Source organism: Rutilus rutilus, assembly GCF_951802725.1.
Source record: "Rutilus rutilus genome assembly, chromosome: 1".
Classification (NCBI taxonomy): domain Eukaryota; kingdom Metazoa; phylum Chordata; class Actinopteri; order Cypriniformes; family Leuciscidae; genus Rutilus; species Rutilus rutilus.
The window spans coordinates 37,441,023-37,462,979 of record NC_140209.1 but is presented as its reverse complement, the minus strand read 5'-3'; the positions used below and the strand labels follow the sequence as shown (position 1 = coordinate 37,462,979).

Genomic DNA, 21,957 nt, shown 5'->3' with positions numbered 1-21,957 from the left:
GAGCGACCCGCTCAATCTCAAACACGGTCTTGCGGGTCTAGAGGTAAAGGATATGGCGGCTCTCTGCATGGGTGATCCCTCCGCTATTGAGCCATCGATCGCCAGGTACCTCAACCCAGTCCAGGACGGGCTGCTCGCTCCCCCGAAACCAGTCTTGCCTAACAAGATGGACTGTTTTTCTGCCTCTGTGCACCAGGCCGCTTATAGATCCTCGGACTTGGCTGTCAGGGCCCTGAATGTCTCCTCCCTCCTCTCTGCTTACCAGGCGGAGATTTTGGACGACAAGGGATCCCCCTCACCCGTGCTGTGGAAGGAGATCAGTACTGTTAATGACCTCGTCCTCCGTAACGCTCGTCAGGCCGTCCAAACCTGCAGGTGCTCCATGGCGCTTTTCTGTGGTGGGAGAGCGCACACTCTGGCTGAACCTGTCGGGCCTCCCTGACAGTGAGAAGAGGTGCATTGCGGGCGCCCCGTATGTGGCCCTGCCGTCACATTGATGCAGCAACGATGCAAAAAAGGAAGACAAGGCCTTCAAGTTATGCCTTCCCAGGAAGGCGGCCCCACGCCAGGCGCCCCCTGCGCATTTGCCTAACCCCCCTGTCTCGGGACGTAACTTCCATCAGGGCAAGGAAAGGTCCAGCAACAAACCCCCGCCACGAAAGAGCAACCCACCCTCTGCTAAGACCTGGGGGAAACCGACTCCTGCCGCGGCGGGAAAACCCTCGAACCCGCGGGCATAGAGTCCGCATTCACAAGCCGCAAGCTCTTTGGACTCTCTTCCTGCCCTAGAGCCCCTGTTCAAGAGACGGAGGGTTTCTTATGGAGGGGTCGACCACCCCCCTCTCGAGGCTGCCCAGCCCATGTGTTCAGTGGGCATTGTGTGTTCTCCCCCCACGTTCAGGGGGTCTGTTGTGAGGAAAAGTGCAAAAGCAGTGTCACCACACCACACACACTGTGTTCCCCTCACCCAGTTAATAAAGGCTTCGGCCCATGTGTTCCCCAACACAAAACACAAAAAAAACACATTAACTCAAACGAATCAAATGAATTTTTTACAGAGAGGGAACCTACTCTGTAGGTAGAGAAAGTACTTTTCTCTATGGAGAGAGAACATCTCTCTGAACCCCTGCATGCCGTCCCAAGTTCGTCCACTAGAGGGCATTATTGCATCCCAAATGAGCCAGCTGGGCATACACGAAGCTATCACGGCTTGAGTGGGAACACTCGCGAGCTGTGTGTCAGCGTGGCAAACTGCTGCTGCTACCAAGTGGGTGACGCGTACAATAATGCAGGGCTACAGGCTGCAGTTTGTAATGAAACCCCCGCATTTCAACGGCGTTCTCTCTTCACACATGGAGGAGAGCACCGCTCACGTTCTGAAAGAAGATATCTCCTCCCTTCTTGGAGCTGAACTCAGTCTCCATGCGAGCGCGTCTCTCTCAAGAGCACGTTCTCTCTCTAATTAACTGCCTGTCGCAGTTTTGAAAGTGCTATTTCGCACTTGCCTTAGGATGCAGAGAATGTTCATGAAATGGGTTTTGTCACTACATTTCAGCCTGTTACATGATCTTTGCCGCTCTGTAATAGTGACGCGCACCTGCACAGCAACTCTGCGCCACTGGAAGAGCACAGACTTTTACGCACAGGGAACCCCTCTGGGGACGATTATGTTGCACAAAGTTGTGACGACAGATGCGTCCTTAACAGGCTGGGGTGCCACCCTGGAGGGCAGAACGGTGAACGGTTTGTGGCCGAGTAATCTACGTTTAGCACACATAAATTATTTAGAGCCATTATTATGACCATTTGGAAAGCTCTGAATTATTTTCTGCCTTGCCTGCAGGGACATCATGTGCTCGTACGCTGCGAAAATACCACAGCTGTGGCATAAATCAACCGTCAAGGTGGCATGCACTCGTCGGAACTACACGCTCTAGCTTACAAGCTTTTGGTGTGGAACAGGCGATTTTTCCTGTCGTTACACGTGACTCATGTTCCAGGCATTCAGAATAGAGGTGCGGACCTTCTATTGAGGGGGAACACACTCTATGGAGATTGGCGCCTCCACCCTCTGATAGTGGGTATGATACGGATGAGATTCGGACAGGCAACTGTAGAACTATTCGCCTCGCGCGAAAACACCCATTGTCCTATGTTGTTCTCGCTAAAGAACGTGGAAGCACTGGCCCACCCATGGCCCAGAGTACTGCTATATGCTTTTCCTCATCTGTGCCTGATAATTCCCACACAGGCCAGGGTGAGAGAGAAGTGCCCGTCTCTCATTCTGATAGCACCCAGATGGCCCAAAGCACCGTGGCTGGTGGAGATAATCCCATATCTAAGCAATGCCTCTCACATTGGCTTGTGGACGCTATAATTTTGGCATATGAATCGAAGGGAGTGCAGCCCCCAGGGGACATCAAAGCTCATTCCACTAGGGGCTTAGCCACCTCTTGGGCTCTGTTCAGGGGAGTATTGCTGCAGGACATTTGCTCTGCTGCCAGCTGGGCTTCTCCCCATACGTTTGTGCGTTACTACCGGCTGGATGTCACCAGAACCTCGGTAGCACATTTGGTTTTGGGGGTGGGGTCGGCTTAACCCTTCCTTCTCTTGTGTGTGCCACACACGTTTCATGTCCTGCCTGTACACAGCAGTTATGTTTGTGCATCAGTATGGCGGGTTCATGATTATGGGACGTGTCAGGCACCGCCCCTTTGGGTGACCGTCTTTCTCTGGTTTACAGAACCTCTCTGTGAGTGTATTGGGCAATCGGGGAGCTGTCCATGTCACTCCCATAGATGGATCTCGAACACGAGATGATGAAAGAGAACAATGTTGCCCTACAAAGGCAAAAGACCTTAACTTGCTAGAGTGTGGAACTGAGAAAAATGACTTTAAAGATTTTTAGTTGTTCCGCCAAATTAATTATAGGTAGGACACTGGAAATCTGGCAATTAGATGTTTTAGTAATTGCTAGTACCGCTTAACAGCTGGTCTGATGTTGTATGCACCAGTAGCCTACACTTGTTGCTTCATTATGTTGTATTTGTATGCACCAATATACCCTTGTTGCTTCATTATTATCACTCCCTGTGATATAGTCCCACGTCGGCTCGACTGTGTTCAGGGCGGTGCTAAAGGTGCCGGCGCAGTTTTGGTACCCGAACTGGGTGAGGCGGGGCTTTAGTTCTTTGTTGTATTCATCTGCTACGGCATGTGTAACATTTTTCTGTCAACTCTGCATATATCCTTCGCGATCGATATCGCACGTTTGTCGACCATACTAAATGTTCTGAACATTTCGTGCAACTTTTGGGCAGGACAAAGCTCTGAGGACATCAGAAGTTACAGGGACTGATGGCAGCTGTACAAAGTACACAGGCTATACCATAATTTCAATTTTAATGGAGAGTAAAACAAAGGCAGAACACCGTACAATCTGATAGGTAGCATTATTTGATAGAACACCGGCACAGTAACTTCATATTGACGTGCGGCTAAACAAAGGCAGAGTACCGTAACTCAATATGAGCGTTCCAAAACAAAGCCAAAGAGCGGTAACTGGTGTTATGGTGTTCTGCCTTGGTTTCTCATGGGCTTTTGGAAGTTACTGTTAAGACAACCCATTATTTCCTTGCAAAAACAACGGAATTGACTCAAGATACTTATCCACGTGATAAAGGAGGTCTTGAATGTGCCAAAAATATCAATAACTAATTTTCGACTTAGAACGAAGATACAGTCTTTTGCCTTTGCACGGCAGAATAGGTTACTATCGTAACCCCAGTTCTCTGAAACATCGAGTGGAGAGATCCACCAGCTTTGCCCCACTTACCGCACGAGAAGTGAATATACTTACTGGAGAACAGCAGCGCATGCAGGCTTCCTATACCCGCCGGTAAGAGATGGGGCCTTACCGGGCATTGGCTGCGCTGTCCTGCCAGACTTGGTACAATTGGATGCTTTTTCAGAGGTCAGGTACGGATGCCCTTCCCATAGGTGGATATCTCCACTCTATGTTTCAGAGAACCGGGGTTATACGACAGTAACCTATTGTTATTTACAGGGTATGAGTTTATACTTGCAAACTAATTCAATAATGAGACAGGTATAGATAACCTACTGTATATTTTGTAATAGAAACATACTTCACTGGTAACAATTTACAATAAGGTTTCATTCAGAATTCTGTAGTAGGAATCATGAACTATCAACGAACAGCAATTTACAGCATTTGTTTATCTAGATAATGTTAATTTATAAATGTATTATTGTTCTTTGTTATAAAGAGAAATGTCTTAAATGATTGCATCAAACTTTCAAGTTGAATGGGTTATTTCAATTTGTTTCTAGTGATAATGTGAGCTGTTTAATTTATAAGATTTTATAAAAAATAAAAATTAATTAAAGCAAAAATAATGAATTTAATTTAAATCAATAAAATAATCCCATGATGGGAACCTCTAAATGGTTCTAAATATTAAGCGCCTGACAAAACACTTTAAGGTCCAATATACCTTTTCTTGTGTAGATTAATAAATACTGTATTGTCTGTTGTTATTTCATTATGTGCAATAATGCAGTTTTATGTGTCTGTAAAAGCGCCAATTAGGCGAGAGAGTGATATCAGAAGCAGTGAAATCTTAATGTATGAGGTTTTATCTTTCTAAATGGAAGTGTTTAACATGATGACTTTCAGTTTGCCCATAGCAAGGGCGATTGTCTAACAGTTTGGCATTGATTTTATAAAAGTATGTTAATGTGAACAGTATCCAGGTGAATTCTGAGGGTTGCTGCTCTTATAATGGGCAGCAGAACTAAGAGGTTCATATCATTTATGCTTCCTTTAGAATGTGTTTATTGATTTGCTCTGTGCTAAAGAATCGAAGCGTGCAGTGGTAATTCTTCAGGCACAAGACTTGGTACAGTCTGCATCAGCAAATGCCCTGAAACTGCTTATGATGGACAGATTTTAGAGGTACTGTCCGTCTGATTGATAAAGTTGTTTGCTCTTAATAAAAGAGCTTATAATGCTTTGGGATTGATTTTGCTTATCCAAGCTCAGCACTAGAGCTGTTTGTGTAAAACTGAACAATTGTAATTGCTTCATAAGTGTGCTGAAATATCTTTCTCATTTGACCCAGAGGTACCGTGTTTACATAAACGCTCCATTTATCGTTTGAATGTGCTCAGTAGTTTTGCAGGTCTCTGTATTCATATACAGTACTCTGACTCATGGCGTTTCAAGTGATGTTGTGAGAGTAAAGGTGTGTGAAGGTACCATTATGAGGGTCAGTGAATAAGGTCACTCACATGTTGTATTCCCAGCAGTATCTTGGCATGACTTTGGTCTGCAGAAGGTAATGAGGTGTGGCTCTGTTTCCTCTCGCAGCCCGTGCAGCTGACGAATGTTCTGGAGATCAGCAACATCGTCTTCACTAGCATGTTTGTCCTTGAAATGCTTTTCAAACTGCTGGCCTTTGGTACCTTCGGCTATATCAAGAACCCCTACAACATCTTTGATGGGATTATTGTAGTCATAAGGTAAGATCTGTTATCTATATCTATATTCATATCCCTGCTGAAAAATTCAGCATAAACCAGCATGAATTCCATGCTGGTCCTACTGTATGCTGGTTACCAGCAACCAGCACCCCATGCAGGTCTTAGCATGCCAAACATACCTTATGCTGCTGGTGACCGGCAATGCTGGATTCTTTAGCAGGGAATTATATATTAAATAGATTATATTGTAACATTCAATTGATGGAAAATGTATCAAATACGTATCAAATATACACTACTTTTTTCACTACAGAAGTTTTTTTAATGATTTTGAAAAGAAATAGGCCTATCTTATGCTCATCAACTGCATTTATTTGATCAAAAATACAGTAAAACAGTAATATTGTGAAATATTATTACAATTTAAAATAACTGTTTTATATTTTAATATCATTTAAAATGCTATTTATTAATTTGATGGTAAAGCTGAATTTTCAGCATCATTACTCCAGTCACCTGATTCTTCAGAAATCATTCTATGATTTGATGCTCAAGAAACATTTCTTATTCTTATCAATATCTAAAGCAGTTGTGCTGCTTTATATTTTACATTTTTAGGATTCTTTGTTGAATAGAAAGTTCAAAAGAACAGGATTTATTTGAATAGAATTTTTTTAAACATCATAAATGTCTTTACTGTCATTTTTGATCAGTTGAATGCGTCCTTGCTGAATAAAAGTATTATTTCTTATAACAACAACAAAAAAACATCTTATTGACCCCAAACTTAGCAACAGATTATAAAATATTTTAATACAATTATTATTATTAAAGATTTTGTGATAATGAAATGAAACATAAAAAGGTTTTAAATAAATTACATTAAAATTGCCTATACTTTTATTGATTTTTCATGGCCATGTTACAGTATACATCATCTACCCAGATGCTATAGCTGAAAGATAGTAGAAAATTTGAGAGAAAGAGAGTAGAAAGTTGTACAGTATTTTAAGTGCTTGCAAGCATACCTAAGCAATGTTGAGGTAATGTTTTTTTCATCTGAACTATTCAATATATAAACTCCTTAAATATAACCATGTGTTTCCGGTGGCAGTGTGTGGGAGATCATAGGGCAGGCGGATGGGGGTCTTTCAGTGCTGAGGACGTTTCGTCTCCTGCGTGTACTCAAACTGGTGCGCTTCCTCCCTGCACTGCGTAGACAGCTGGTGGTGCTGATGAAGACAATGGATAATGTGGCAACATTCTGCATGCTGCTCATGCTTTTCATCTTCACATTCAGGTGCAGACCAAACCCACACCCTCATTCAACCAGTTAGAACCAAGCTTGTTGCACAGTGCCACCAACACTATAGCTAATCTTGACCGTTTGATTTAGAAAACACAGTGCTACATTAATTCGATTTTATTGAACGTAATTCTGGAATTATGTGCTTAAATGTTTTTTTTATTTGACTGTCAATACAGCATTCTTGGAATGCATCTGTTTGGATGCAAATTCAGCCAGAAGATGGAGAATGGAGACACCATTCCTGACAGGAAAAACTTTGATTCCTTGCTGTGGGCCATTGTCACTGTGTTTCAGGTAAGAACAGAAACTATGCTTACTGTACATAGATCTGTCCTTACTTTCAATGAACAGAATAGACATTTTTTTCATACTTTGAAATATTGACATATCAAATGTAAAGCGTGTTGTAAGTAATTGCTTATTTTTGTCAGGTTAGAGTTATTTATATTATTATAAATATCTGTATATCCCATAAACCAATTTATTAACTCCATATCTATATCTTGAGCTAAAATAGTTACTAATGTGCAGCTCACTACAATGGAAAGCATCAGCATCATTTTGCATCAGCACAATTTCCTGAATTGCTGAACCTGCACTGTATCTTCCTACCATGCGCATTTACAGCTATTCTCACTAGATTATCGCGACACCATTTTGTTGTTAAAAAAAGACTTAATTGCTAGACTTGGAAAGCCAATTACTTGTACTTCAGTAAGGAGCGGAACTCTGAATAGTTTGTACAGTATAATCACAAAACACTATTCAAATTCATCAAATTCTGTATTCATTTCCCCACTGTATAATTCAGATACAGGAAAACACATACACAAAACACTACTCTATTGCACATCTAATTAATATGTCACAGTTTTTTTTTTCTTTACTCAGCCCGTTCTCTGTACTCTTTTTCTCAGACAAACTGTTTGCATGTGTTTTTCAGATCCTGACTCAGGAAGACTGGAACGTGGTCCTCTATAATGGAATGGCTTCCACCTCCCCATGGGCGGCTCTTTACTTTGTGGCTCTGATGACTTTTGGGAATTATGTCCTCTTTAACCTGCTTGTGGCCATCTTAGTGGAGGGGTTTCAGGCAGAGGTATAAAAAAAACTTTCTGTTACAGCTGTCTCATTTACAGTATTTTGTTTATATTTCTTAAGCATTTGTGCAAAGTAATTGCTTCCTGCAGATAGTCTGGGGAGTTAAACTTCATTGCTGTTACAATACTGCAGTCAACATAAGTATTTTTCAGCTTTTTTGTTCTTTACATTACATAAATAAATAATGCATTGAATGAAAAAAAAAAAGTAAAGGATGTAAACTGTGCTGCAAATAACTGATTATTTTGGTTTTCATTATTCTATAGATTCATGGTTTGAAAAAAAACATTTAAATGTACATCTTATAAACCAATATATCAACTCCAGATCTAAATCTAGTGCTAAATATGTAGTTAATATGCTTTGGAGTACTTCCCCACTGGCAAAATGGGCTTTTAATAAAACTTGGCTGCCTATGCAGAAGAAAGGCAGAAAAAAAAATCTAAAGATATCGGTGCTACCTGACTAGAGAAAACAGAAAAAAGGCTGTTATCTTTCCTTTTCCTAAATAAAACTTCAACACCCATAATGCACTGGGCATGTTCCAATGCCACTCCCACCAGTCTGCATACAATTTTCAGTGATAAACACTCTTACAATAACTTTTCTGTTAATAACCCTCCATCGATCCGACTGAACGAGGGCGGGGATACAAAAATGGCAAAGTATAATCTATCGTTTTCAAGAAAGCCCTGGAGCTGTCAAAAGTTTTTGCTGACAAATACGCATGAATTTCTCAGTCCAGGTAACAAGGAGTAAACATTGTTAATTTACATATGGGCCTACTACCGACATTGTAAAAATACAAAGTGGGTTGAAAATCTGCGAAATTACACTTTAATAAGCTTGTGCTGGTTTTTCACGACCTTCACAGCTTGTTTTGTACATTTAAAGTTTAAATTATATACTGCAGAATGTATATATTACAGCTAAATATGTAGCTAATATGCAAAGTGTTCACCCTGTGAAGAGGGTCAACCTGTGGCACACAAGTTGATCTTGTGCTACAAGCATTTACAGAATTTGGCTTCTGAAGGATGCAGATTTTTGCACAAACTAAGTAGCTGCTTTCTCCAGATAGTCTGGGGAGTTGAATTGCATTGCTGATACAGTGCTGCAGTGTTTGGCTCATCTGTCATCCTGGGGATTGTGTGAATTGTGAGCTTGTTATTAGTAGGTGGTAACCTGCAACAAAGCAAACACCAACTTAACACAACCCTAACCAAATTTCTAACAGAGTAGCAGGGCACAGAGAATACGGGCACCACAGCTGTCTGTATGCACAGCAGGCTGTGACTGAGTGAAGGGCAGTTTGTTGTTGATGCCAGAGGCCAGCATCCTCCGGGAGAGTGACTCCTGTTTGGCTTCACTGCGCCCTAAATAACACTTTAGTGGGCTGAGCGTTTACTGAAACACTGTGAGCTGTCCACAATAACCTCTTGTGCTTTGCAGGGAGATGCTAATAGGTCAGATGCAGATGAAGAGAAGCGATCTGTGAACTTTGAAGAGGAGGAGAAGATGGGGGAATTACAAGCTTCAGGTTACTTCCTTTTTCACATAAAATGTTATTGCCAGGTAACAAAAAATGGCTTTTATGCACACATGCACACTTTTTACACTACATAGATTTTTCCTATTCTTAGCCTGATCATTCAGACATAGAGTGAAGTCCGTTAAGACCCATTCAAGTGGGCAGTGGTCCTCTAGAGCCACATTAAAGTCAATGCGTACCCATTTCCCATAAATGAATCTACTAAGGAAAATGTATTTTTTATGCTCCTCTGCCATTTACTTTAAGTAGATCCTGGATAATCCTTTTTACTTTTATTCAGTGAATGGTGTTGACTTTCATTGAATAACCTCTTTCATTTCCACAAATAGAGTTGAAGATGTACTCTCTGATGGTTTCTGCGAATGGGCATGTGGATCCTCGTGGCACTTTGTCCCCTCCAATCATCATGCACACTGCTGCCACACCCATGCCCACTCCGAAGAGCTCTCTTGGGCCGGAGTCAGTGTATAGTTTGACTGAGTCCAGGCGGGGCAGTGGGATCTCAATAGATCCAAATGCTTTTGATCAGAAATCTCTGGTAAGAAAAAAAATTATTATCTATGTCAACCTTATGTACATTACAGTGACATCACAGATAGATTGCTTTAGCGTAAAATAGTTGTGAAAAGAACCAAAAAAGGTGATATCATAAGGTGAAGTGATGTCAAAATGTATCATTTTATGACATAGCTAAGTTTGTTTCAATTGTGACGTCATGTATTGTGGCTTCCCAAAAACGAAGTGCTATTTATTCATTAATAATTTGTGTACATGCAACTGGTTACGTACATTAACTATGTATTCAAGTTGTAAGTTGTAAAATATCACTTGGTTACACCACATTTACATTCTTAGATTCATTCAATTTAAACTTTGCCTGAAATGGTATAAACGTTTTTTTTTTAAACAATATGAAACCATAAATACAAAGAGCAAATTTTAACGAACAGGTCACACTTTTTTTAAGATTTCTTTAATGTGGACACTGTTTATTTGTTATTGACTTAAAACTCGAATGTAATGTCACTTTGGATAAGAGTGTCTGCCAAATGCATAAATTTAATCATTTTATATTGTTTTTAATTTCTCATTGCTATTAAGGGGTGTCGCTGTGCCCCACTAAAATATTACTAATAAATCCTTTTCTATCACACTGGATATTACTGTATACAAACCTGAGAATCATTTTCCCTAATAATATTTCAGAAATCAAATCAATTGTGTTTTTACAATCACCTGAACAAAATAAGAACAATCCGAGTTTTGCAAATAAATGACCCTTTTGATCTAATCAGTCAAATTTTCAGTTTAATTCATTCGAACAGTTAACTCACGCACTGAATCTTTTGATGCTGTTTTCTCACACCGAAATAGTAACGGGATACTGTATAAGACAGAAAACAAAAAGTGTGCTACCGAAATAGTAACGGGATACTGTATACGACAGAAAACAAAAAGTGTGCTGGATACGGTGGAAATGTACTTACAATCCATTGTAGGAAACAAAACTTGTAAATGTCTTCTATCGTTTATCAATGACAAACCAGCTGTTTATTGAGCATGCAGCTTATGCATGACTATGTACTGCAGGTAAAGCAAATTTATATCCATATATCCAAACCCGTATCAAAATATACTCTTATTTTGATGCCCCAGTACCGATGAAAGGCAGTACTTCATTGCAGTAACAAGCAATATGTGTAACATAAGCACTGTAATGTAACATCTTACCAGGACAGCATATTCTTTTACTAACGCAGACTAGCCCAAGAAGATCTCCGTGCCACCCCCGTGGCTCAGGCAGTAACTGGGGCAGCCGCAGATCCAGCTGGAACAGTTTAGGACGGGCGCCGAGTTTGAAAAGGAAGGATACGTCTGGGGAGAAGGAGTCTCTGCTGTCTGGGGAAGGCAGGGGTAGTTTTGAGGACGAGGACCTGGAGGGTGAGAAACTGGCCAATATTAGTGGGGGCTCGCTGCAATATCCCAGCTCTCTAGATATCCCTGAGCTGCCCCAGACCCCCAGCTTCAGCACTTTGGGAGAGTACCACGACTGCAATGGAGGAAGCCTGCACTTACCCACTGACCTTTACACCAGTCTGAGCAAAGAAGACTCCATCACAGAGGAGGACATGGATGATGTAAGTCATGGCTTGACACTTGAGAATCACACCTGTGCTGTGCTGTTTGTTACAGTCAGGCATTGCTTATGACTTGTTTTTCGAAGATGTCTTCCCAGGAGTTTGTCTTGTGAGGAGACTAATTGTCATGCTGTAATTGAATCAGCACGGTAGTTTGAAGACAGTAATTGTTTTTCTTGGTGGGTGGAAAATGACCTTTATTGATGTAAGTGTGATGATATCTCCTTGTCTTGAAATTGAGTTTGAAGTGCTGTGAAATTACCAGAAACAATGGGGCTACAATAAAGGCCCACATACAAACAACAAACACAAGTCAAAAGTCTGGACACACCTACACATTATTTATATATTTTTTACACATTTTACAATTGTAGTACATTTTAAAACAATACATACACTACCAATTCAGATTTGCCAGGAATACACAGGAATATATTACATTTTAAAATATATTAAAATAGAAAACTGATATTTTAAATGGATAGTTCACCCTAAAAGGCAAATTAAGAGAATTTAAAAGGAGAATACAAAAAGAAAAAATCCTGCTCGCACTCATTCACATAATGAATAGCGACCAGCATCAAGCTTTTTTTAAAATACGCAAAAGTTTCAAAGAATGATCCCATGCAACATGTGCCGTATATTCCAAGTGTTCTGTCCCAAGGGGTGTGTTTTTCTGGGCTAGTCGGAGTGAACTGCGGAGCTAACAGATTCTCATAAATGTCGAGCACAGAAGACCAACAGTCAAGGTTGGGATTTGCGTTAAATAAATGTAATTTAATTTTGTTTTTCACCAAACCCTATCATATAACCTCAGAACACTTGGAATATACGGCATGTGTCGCATGGGATCATTCTGTCATACTTTTACATCCTTTTTTAAAGCTTGATGCTGGTCGCTATTCACTGCCATTATATGGAGCGCGGGGACTTTTTTTATTTATTTATTTTTTATACTCCATTTGTGGTCCGAAAAAAAAGAAGAAGGGCAAATTTCATTAGAACAACACAAGGGTGAGATATTTATGACTTCATTTTCATTTTAGGGTGAACTATCCCTTTGATTGTAATAATATTTCACAATATTACTGTACTATATTTTTGATCAAATAAATCCAGCCTTGTTGAGCATAAAGAGACTTTTTTCAAAAACCCAAACTTTTTAACCATAAATTTTAGATTATTCAAAGTCGCCACAGTTTGTCTAGTTTCTAGTTTTGCACATTCTGTTCATTTACTCAACTAAATACTTTTAAGCAGTACTGAAGGACAGTGTTGGGTTGCATTAGATGATGAGATTAATATGTAATGTAATACACCATAATATCTAAGTTTTTTTGTTTTTCAAATAACCTACATGGATTACTTTTCTAATTTTATTGATAAATTCAATTGAAAACCCTTTCCTTTGTAATAGAATGTAAGAAATAATAATAATAAAAAATAGGTGGGGGTGTAATAATAGGGGTTGTAATATCTGTGAACATATTATTTTACTTTTAAAAGTTGCATTTTAATTCATTAAAGTTGCATTTAATACTGCATTACTCTTAAATATCATGTTCCCCAACACTTGTTCCCTGTTGTTGTTTTGTGTTTTTAATTCACTATCTGGTCCAGCTTAACCATTAATATTAATACAAAAAGATCAAAAAGTTTAAGACAATGAGAAGCAATTGTGCCCAAACTATGACTAGTTCTGTATTTCTTGTTAGATGTGCAGATTTATAGCACACGTTTATAGGCAAACTCCTCTCATCATTGTCTTGTGTTTTTTTAGGCTGTTCCAGGAAACCAAATTGCATGTGTACATTTGTCTTCATGTTTCTATTATTTCTTGCGAAGGAAATTTGAGTTATGCATCATGAAGGAGTCTGAGTTGTTGGTGGAAAAACACTTTAAATTTGTTGTTTAAAAGGTGCTGCATGGTGGTGAAACTGAAACTGCATAATGGAGTGCATAAAATGTCCATAAAAACAGCATAAATGTGTCAGTGCTGGAAATAATCTATAATGATTTCCCACAATTGTATTACAAGCTGCATAATTACAGCTGCATCATGGTGTCATTTCTTCAAGTTGAACCATCTTTCATGCCAAGTACCTGGCAAATCAATTAGACATTGAGACAAAGTGGATTTTAATTGCGCAAAATCTATTTTCCCGGAAAACACATTTGCAAAATAAACAATTAGTTAGTTAAATGGTAATTCATCACGTTTAAACAAGCATGCATTTGAATCCCTATTTATTGATGTATTGAATCAAGACCATTAGCCTAATGCTTATAACAGAGGTTCTTATCTACCTCAAACACTTTAAACTCCTGACAATTTAGAGCTGTAGTAATTATCTGTAGTTCTTGTTCAATTTGCTGACGCCTCTCTCTTGTGTGTTACAGAGTTTCTGTCTGCGTCTCAAGAGGACATTGGAAGCATATAAACCTAAGTGGTGTAAAGATCATGACGACTGGTCCCTTTATCTGTTCTCTCCCCAGAACAAGTATTTTCCATCTCCTAGCATCTGCTGACCAGTTTGTTCTTTTAAAGTTTCACGTTCACTTCTGTAACTGCTATATAATTCTGTCCTAGGTTTCGGATGATGTGCCAAAGGTTAATTTCTCACAAGATGTTTGATCATGTAGTCTTGGTATTCATCTTCTTAAACTGCATAACTATTGCTCTGGAAAGACCCACTATCCAGCCATCTGTAAGTTTGCTTAAGTGAAATCTTATCCTTAATAGTTCATTTGCATCTAATATTTGAGATGGTCATGCTTACTGAATGTGTAATACAGTATGTCATTTTGTTTTTCACTTCAGGAGCGAATGTTTCTCAGTATCTCCAATTATGTTTTCACTGTGATCTTTGTTGCTGAAATGACTGTGAAGGTATGATTTTGTATTTTCATATATATAAAGAGCGTTCATTCCACAAAACAATTGCACAGACGTGATATGGCTTGTGTTAAAGGTGGTGGCCCTTGGCTTCTGCTCCGGGAAGCAGAGTTATCTGCAGAGCACCTGGAATGTTCTGGATGGGGTCCTGGTCTTTGTCTCTCTCATTGACATTCTGGTCTCTCTGGCTTCCACTGGTACAAACCGAATCTTTGGCATCCTGAGGGTTCTTCGCCTGCTGAGAACTCTGCGGCCACTGAGGTGAGTCAGTGTAAGGTCACAACCTGCCTGTCTGAGGCACAATCAATCAATGAAATCCACTACACAGTCATTGCTCTAGTTAGGAAATAAACTGAAGGTTAGTTATGTGGTTGCATTATCTCTCGAGTCTACATGCTTCTCACTTCCCGATTCAACTAAAGCTTGGCAGAATTAAGATTATTATCCTTGCAATTAATTTCAGAGGTAAGACCAAGCGGTGGTTTATCGATCTTAAAGGTCACCCAGTCTATTGTACCATTACATAAACGTCACTGCAATCCAAACAGGTTGAAATAGGTTGTGTCTTTGTTTTTCACTTAAATAGAGTGATTAGTCGTGCTCCTGGACTGAAGCTGGTGGTGGAAACGCTAATAACGTCCCTGAGGCCCATTGGGAACATTGTGCTGATCTGCTGTGCCTTCTTTATTGTCTTTGGAATTCTTGGAGTTCAGGTAATTGCTTCAACTGGAACACAATACATGCTTTTCAACAGAAATATGAGTTGTTGTTTTTAATAACATAGCATCGATATTATCTTTCACAGCTCTTCAAAGGAAAGTTTTTCCATTGTGAAGGTGGCGACACCAAAAACATCACCAATAGCACTGATTGTCGTGTTGCAAAGTACAAATGGATTCGAAGAAAGTACAACTTTGATAACTTGGGACAGGTAACTGTTATTCACAAGACATTATTCATTGGTTTGGACACATTGAAGCATAATAATATGATTGGCTGAGTGAGAAAGTGAGGTCATGTCACCTTTTCATTTTTGTAGGACTTCCAGAAATTGTTTTCTGCTGTAATTTGTTTGAAATGATTCCCCAAACTGTCATTATGATCCCTGCAACTGCACTGAATGAATGAGGGTTTTGCTGGTTACTGTCTCTCTTCCGCAGGCTCTCATGTCACTGTTCGTGCTCTCCTGTAAGGACGGATGGGTCAATATAATGTATGACGGGTTGGACGCTGTCGGGGTGGACCAGCAGGTTTGGATCTGCTTTACTCATTCTGGCCGGTGCTATTTCAGTTTTTAAAAATTCACATGACCTTTCTAATTTGTCATATGATGGATGTGTCCTCTATCTTCCTGTCCTTCACACCTGCAGCCTAAGCGCAATCACAACCCCTGGATGCTCCTCTACTTCATCTCTTTCCTGCTGATCGTCAGCTTTTTTGTGTTGAACATGTTTGTGGGAGTGGTTGTGGAGAACTTCCACAAGTGTCGTCAGGACCAGGAGGAAGAGGAGACACGCCTGCGCGAGGAGAAGAGGCATAAACTGCTGGCGAAAAAGCGCTGGAGTAAGGAGAATTGCGGGTCTGGTCGGTAGTCTATTTTTCTGAGCACTGCCTGCTTCCAGAGCCTGAGAGAGAAAGCTAGAGAAAGATTTTTTTTTTAAAGACAGAAGCAGTCATAAGGCTGAGTAAATAAATAAATAAAAACGTGCACATTTTTGCACCCATCTGGTGTCAGCCTTAGATTGTGATTGACTGCAGCATGTTACTGCATGAGATGCCCGCAACACCAAAATGCTGCATGTCAAGCCAACAGGGGAAGTTTGGACAGTATATGGGGTCAACATCAAGACCAAAGCAGCAGAGCGTCCTGCTATCAGTATATAGTGTGATCCGTTAATAGTGCACACAGATTTATTTTGAATATAAGATTGAACTAGTACTAATTAGTGTTCATTTTGTGTTCATTTTCCTACCATCAGAGCAATTTAGCATTGTAATACCAACCTTGAGTGTGTTGAGTCAACACACCTCGGTAAACCAAACTTACTGAGAACAGGGAGCACAAAGTGAGCAAGAAGCCATTCGCATCTCCGTGCATGCAAAAGCGGTTTTCAACGTTTGCGACTTTGAAACTTGAAAAGTTGATTTTAATTCGATGGCATATTCATGCACAATTCATGGCACAATATTCAGTACAATGGCCAAAGATCTGAGATCTACATCAGTCTGTATGTGTACTTAGACCAAGAGCGCATCCTGTGTGAATGGCCACCAAGTCTACGCTACTGTTCAAAAGTTGGGATCTCTAAGATTTTTTTATGTTTTTGAAAGAAGTCTCTTATGTTCACCAATGCTACATTTATTTGATCAAAAATTAAGTAAAAACAGTAATACTGTGAAATATTATTACACGTTGAAGTTTTTTGACAGGATGAAAATATCGAAAATGTCATCTATTCCTGTGATGCCATAGCTGAATTTTCAGCATCATTATGCCATTCTTAAGTGTCACATGATCCTTCAGAAATCATTCCAAAATAATTTGTTTTATTATCAATGGTGAGAACAGTTGTGCTGCTTAACATTTTTGTGGAAACCGTAAAGAAAAGGATTCTTTGATTAATAGAAAGTTCAAAGGAATTTGAAATATTCAAATATTCTTTTATTTAAATTAATGCATCCTTGCTGAATAAAAATATTTCTTAGTTAGTACTGACCCCAAACTTTTAAACCGTTGTGTATCTCAGACAGGTTGACCAACTCGATTGCATAATAGATTGCAAATATTGCTAAATGCATTTAATTTAATTAATCTGCAAATGATTCAATAAAATACCTAGTAGTAATGCATCCAAAGAGGTAGTGAACATTTTTTGAATAGGGGTGGGGGATGTGTGGCTGATATTTATTCTAGAGTGCTGAACTCAAACATATGTAAAATGACATTGAGGAAAGTTACATCATATTATCCAGTTGAGAGATCGGAAATGGTTAGTTGGCAATGATCTGGCTGTCTGTTTTAATCAGTTTGGCACACTGAGGGCACTTACTAGGGTTGTCTGGTTCACTTCTGTGAGCATTAAGGACTGAGAATGCAGGCCATGATTTTACGTGACTAAACGAATAAATGTGAAGAAGTGTTTTCTTTGTTTAAGCACCAAGCCTGCCAGGGCAAAGCTTCCTGATAAATGATCTTTAGCATAAAAGCTGACGGTTTTATCTACGTTTGTCACACTTGGCTCCTCTAGCCTTTACTGCAGTCAGGGGATTAATCGTGTATGAGACTGTGACTTATAGTACTCATAGCTGAGTCCATAGCAGTTGAGTTTTTTATTTCCCTGGATCTATTCAAAGAGCCCCTCAGTGCATTCATCTGGGATAGATTAAAGGACGTCTCACAAAATAGTCCTCACAACACAGAGTGAGTTTAGCAGGACAGGAAAGAAAAGAAGGCAAATATTTGAATACATAATGTTTTTTCAACTTTGGCCATGTGGACTTTAGAAAATAGCCTTGTGGAAAACATTTGTCATATATCACAGGAGAAATCTTTTTTTTATTAAGCATTGAAAATTCCTACCACATCTGAAATTATGTATTGTGTTCAGTAGCATTGGAAATGGAAAATATATTTTCAAAAAAAAAAAAATGTATTAAAATGGCATACTAATTTGACTTTGTTTAGGCTAATTATACATCCTAAATATACACTTTTGCATAATTTGAAAAAAAAAATTATTGAAAAATATTATGCTCATAATTCATAGGACCTCTTTATTACCTCAATGTTTCGCTCAATTATACACTCAGTATTCTTCATATTATTTCATTGCAATAAATAATGCAATTGTTTATTTCACATTTTTAAGATGATCCCATTTGGGACATAAATAATATAAACCCATGGGACACAAATGTGCCCGAAGTTGAAGAAACAACCCTATAAATATAACATCCAAATAACTGTCTGTGGAAAAAAATCTGTGGATCTGTCCATTATCCAGACTCGCATGGAATCTGCTCCCACAGAAAGCCTCAAATTTGCCTCTAAATTTGGAATATCAATCTTGTGCCACTCTTGAAATATTTTGGCTAATTTGGTAAAAAATTCAGCTTAACTCATTTCATGTTCTGCAGAATTCAGCAGATTTGTCCCCAAATTCAGAGCAGAAAATGTGGAAAAAATCCACAGATTCCATCTGGGCCTGCCATTATCCCATCATATTGAAAGACAGGCTGTTTCTGTGTGCAACTGTAAAAGACTTTCAAGGTGGCCATGAGTGTCGTATCTGCTAGGGAGAGATGTTCCATGTAATGGTTGTGCTCTACCTGCATGTTTAACTCAATCAGATATTCAGTAGCTCAAAAGGCTTCTCTCTTGGCATATGGTTCTATTTACCTGTAACCATGCTTTTATGGCAGACTCAGAAAGATGGATTCAAGCTCAAAGAAATTTTATGGTTGCTGTCACACACAGTTCAACTAGGCTAATCGATAAACAGTCACCTCTAAGCTCTCCTTGGTAAACACTCAATATGTCCCCGTCACCGGTGCTACTCGCAGAAGTCCTTTCACATGTTCTCCCACACCCTGCCATGTTTACAACGGCATGTTCACCAAAGCAGCATGCTTGAAATCCATGAAGGCACAAGTGCTGCATGAGAGGACTGTAAACGGATAGCATCACAATAATAGCACAGAGACGAAAAGATAAAGTACTGGTCCTCTCTGCAGCGGTTGTCCCCTCACACCCAGTGCCTTTTGCCTTTGCCTCAGTGATTTGGTTTATCTGTATTTACCCTGCACTGACTCTTCTGTGCTGTCTGTCTGTCTGTATGACTATCGACAGAGGCCCAGCAAAGACCGTACTATGCAGATTACTCTCCAGCCCGGCTCTACATCCACACACTGTGTACCAACCACTACCTGGACCTCTTTATCACCTGCATCATCGGCATCAATGTGGTCACTATGTCTATCGAGCATTTCAATCAGCCTCGGGTGAGTTTGTGAACACTTTAAACACATCTTGATTTGTTTCATCTAGTGATCTACCATTGCATAAAGTTGTATTTCATCATTTGAAACCTGAAGTAACAAACTTATTTTTGTGAAATGTTCTGCTTGGAATGTGTTTGTGCTCTTCATTAAAATGAATGACACCTGGTGTATTATTTTTATAGAATGTATGCAATTTATATAAAGGCATTTGTGCATTATTAAATGTGGTTTAAGTGTCAATATGATACTTTACGATAAATTGTACTACATTAAAACTGGTGAAATCATTGCTCCTATCTCCCACAGTACCTTGAAGAGGCATTGAAATACTGTAACTATGTCTTTACCGTCATCTTCGTAATTGAGGCTTTGCTCAAACTCGTGGCATTTGGTGTTCGGAAATTCTTCAAAGACAGGTATTGTTGCCTATATGGCTCTAATGTGAACAGCATATAATGTGAATACCCTGTAAATAAGTTTAACAATGGATACATGTATGCAAATCTGTATTGTACTGAAGAAATTTCTGGAAGTAAAATCAGTATTCACAAATGCTTATTAGGGCGCACTTTAGATGGTATTAAAGGGTTAGTTCACCCAAAAATGGAAATTCTGTCAGTAATTACTCACCCTCATGTTGTTCCAACCCCGTAAGACTTTCGTTCATCTTCGGAACACAAATTAAGATATTTTTGATGAAATCTGAGAGCTGTCTCACTCCTTCATAGGCTGCTAGATAATTTGATCTGCCGGCCCAGAAATTCGTTAAAATAGTCCAAGTGACTACAGTGGCTCAACCTTAAGTTTATCGAGTGACGAGAATACTTTTTGTGTGCAAAAAAACCCCCAAAATAACGACGTTATTCAACTATTCATTTTCGTCACGAGAAAATCATGAGCCTACGTTTTCTTCAGAACGTCGGCTCACTATTGGCCAGCGCATCACACATATGACCAGTGTCGGCCAATAGTGAGCCTACGTTCTGACCTACAACCCAGAAGCGCTACTTTGTTTACACTACGTCAACAGCTTAGGAGAATGACATGGAAGAGAAGAGATGGTTGAATAAAGTCGTTATTTTTGGGGGGGGTTTGCGCACAAAAAGTATTCTCGTTAAGGTTGAGCCACTGTAGTCACTTGGACTATTTTAACGATGGCTTTACTAACTTTTCTGGGCTGGCAGATGAAATTATCTAGCAGCCTTTTCATCAAAAAATATCTTAATTTGTGTTCCGAAGATGAACGAAAGTCTTACAGGGTCATTTTTGGGTGAACTAACCCTTTAAGGTATTATACTGACCATATACATTACATTCTCATTACCAGTTTATTTTTAACTAAGCCATCTTATTCTAATTCTAATCCTGAAACTAAAGTCACTTTAAGGAGGTCTAAGGGGACTCTTGTCAGTCCCCAACCCCTCAGTGACCTTGTCCCTTATCACAGACTTTCCTTGTGCAGTGGATCAACTTGTGTTTTTGGATAACTGTAGTCATGCTGTAATTTGCAAGTGCTTAACCCAATTAAGTTAATTAAAGACTCCATCAGATTTGTGTACAGTAAAAAAAAAAATTTCTTCATTCTGAGATGGTGTGCACTAATTATTAATTAATTAATCAAGCCAACAAAGACATGAGATCAATGCATGACTGTTACTCAGATCAGACAGAAAAGATAATTGACACCGATGTCCTTCCAAAATATGTGTACTTAAAGGGTTAGTTCATACAAAAATGAAGATTCTATCATAATTTACTCACCCTCATGTCTTTCCAAACCCATAAGACTTTCGTTCATCTTTGAAACACAAATTAAGATATTTTTAATGAAATCTGAGAGATTTCTGTCCCTCTATTGACAGTTCATGCAACTACCTCTTTGTTCAAAAAGTTTATAAAAAGATTGTAAAATAAATGCACCAAAAGTACTAGTGTGAAAGCACCTGAAATTTAATTTTCCTTGGGGTGAGGCACCAGTGCTGCAACTATCCAGTTCTGAGGATGTTGTTAGCTTTGATGCAGGGGATATTGAGGATTTGCCACCTCACACCCCTGCATACGAGGTGCTTATGAAGGTTGTGACTTGTGATGTTGCTAAATTAAATATCGAGAGGCCAGCCGAGAAACAAGAAGTACAAAAGAAAAGTTTGCCAGATGAACGATACCTACCATCTAGATCACAATCTCCTCATCGGGGATTGCCATTTTTCCCCAAGAAACCAGTTTCTTATCGCTTCTTCAGCCCCAAACATCTAAATACAGTAATGTCATGGGGCTGAGACAGCACGGTTATGTGACTAAAATCCCCAACATTACCCACCAAGCCTCTTGAAGCTACATCGACGCTGGTGGGTAAAGCGTAGGACGTTCCGCTCTCGCCTTCTGGCGTCTTCGGAGACTCTGTCACCTTGGTCGTCAAGAGGTTTCAGGAGGCAAAGAAACAAGTGGCAGCGTT

At 39.5% G+C, this 21,957-nt stretch overlaps 1 protein-coding gene across 3 annotated transcripts in view; it reads left to right on the top strand.

Moving 5' to 3' along the window:
* The window catches only part of cacna1ha (calcium channel, voltage-dependent, T type, alpha 1H subunit a), a 65,889-nt gene that overhangs the window by 31,505 nt on the left and 12,427 nt on the right, over positions 1-21,957 (top strand). For 2 of the 3 annotated variants that reach the window (XM_084425438.1, XM_084425437.1), the window contains exons 9-25: positions 5,393-5,544; positions 6,620-6,805; positions 6,991-7,108; positions 7,758-7,913; positions 9,368-9,455; positions 9,797-10,005; positions 11,228-11,605; positions 14,006-14,106; positions 14,196-14,313; positions 14,427-14,495; positions 14,578-14,762; positions 15,088-15,214; positions 15,307-15,432; positions 15,662-15,751; positions 15,872-16,085; positions 19,351-19,502; positions 19,809-19,918. In XM_084425438.1, the coding sequence (XP_084281564.1) occupies positions 5,393-5,544; positions 6,620-6,805; positions 6,991-7,108; positions 7,758-7,913; positions 9,368-9,455; positions 9,797-10,005; positions 11,228-11,605; positions 14,006-14,106; positions 14,196-14,313; positions 14,427-14,495; positions 14,578-14,762; positions 15,088-15,214; positions 15,307-15,432; positions 15,662-15,751; positions 15,872-16,085; positions 19,351-19,502; positions 19,809-19,918 (2,579 nt within the window). The remainder of the gene's footprint in view (positions 1-5,392; positions 5,545-6,619; positions 6,806-6,990; positions 7,109-7,757; positions 7,914-9,367; positions 9,456-9,796; positions 10,006-11,227; positions 11,606-14,005; positions 14,107-14,195; positions 14,314-14,426; positions 14,496-14,577; positions 14,763-15,087; positions 15,215-15,306; positions 15,433-15,661; positions 15,752-15,871; positions 16,086-19,350; positions 19,503-19,808; positions 19,919-21,957) is intronic. The other variant, XM_084425439.1, reaches the window with a different exon arrangement.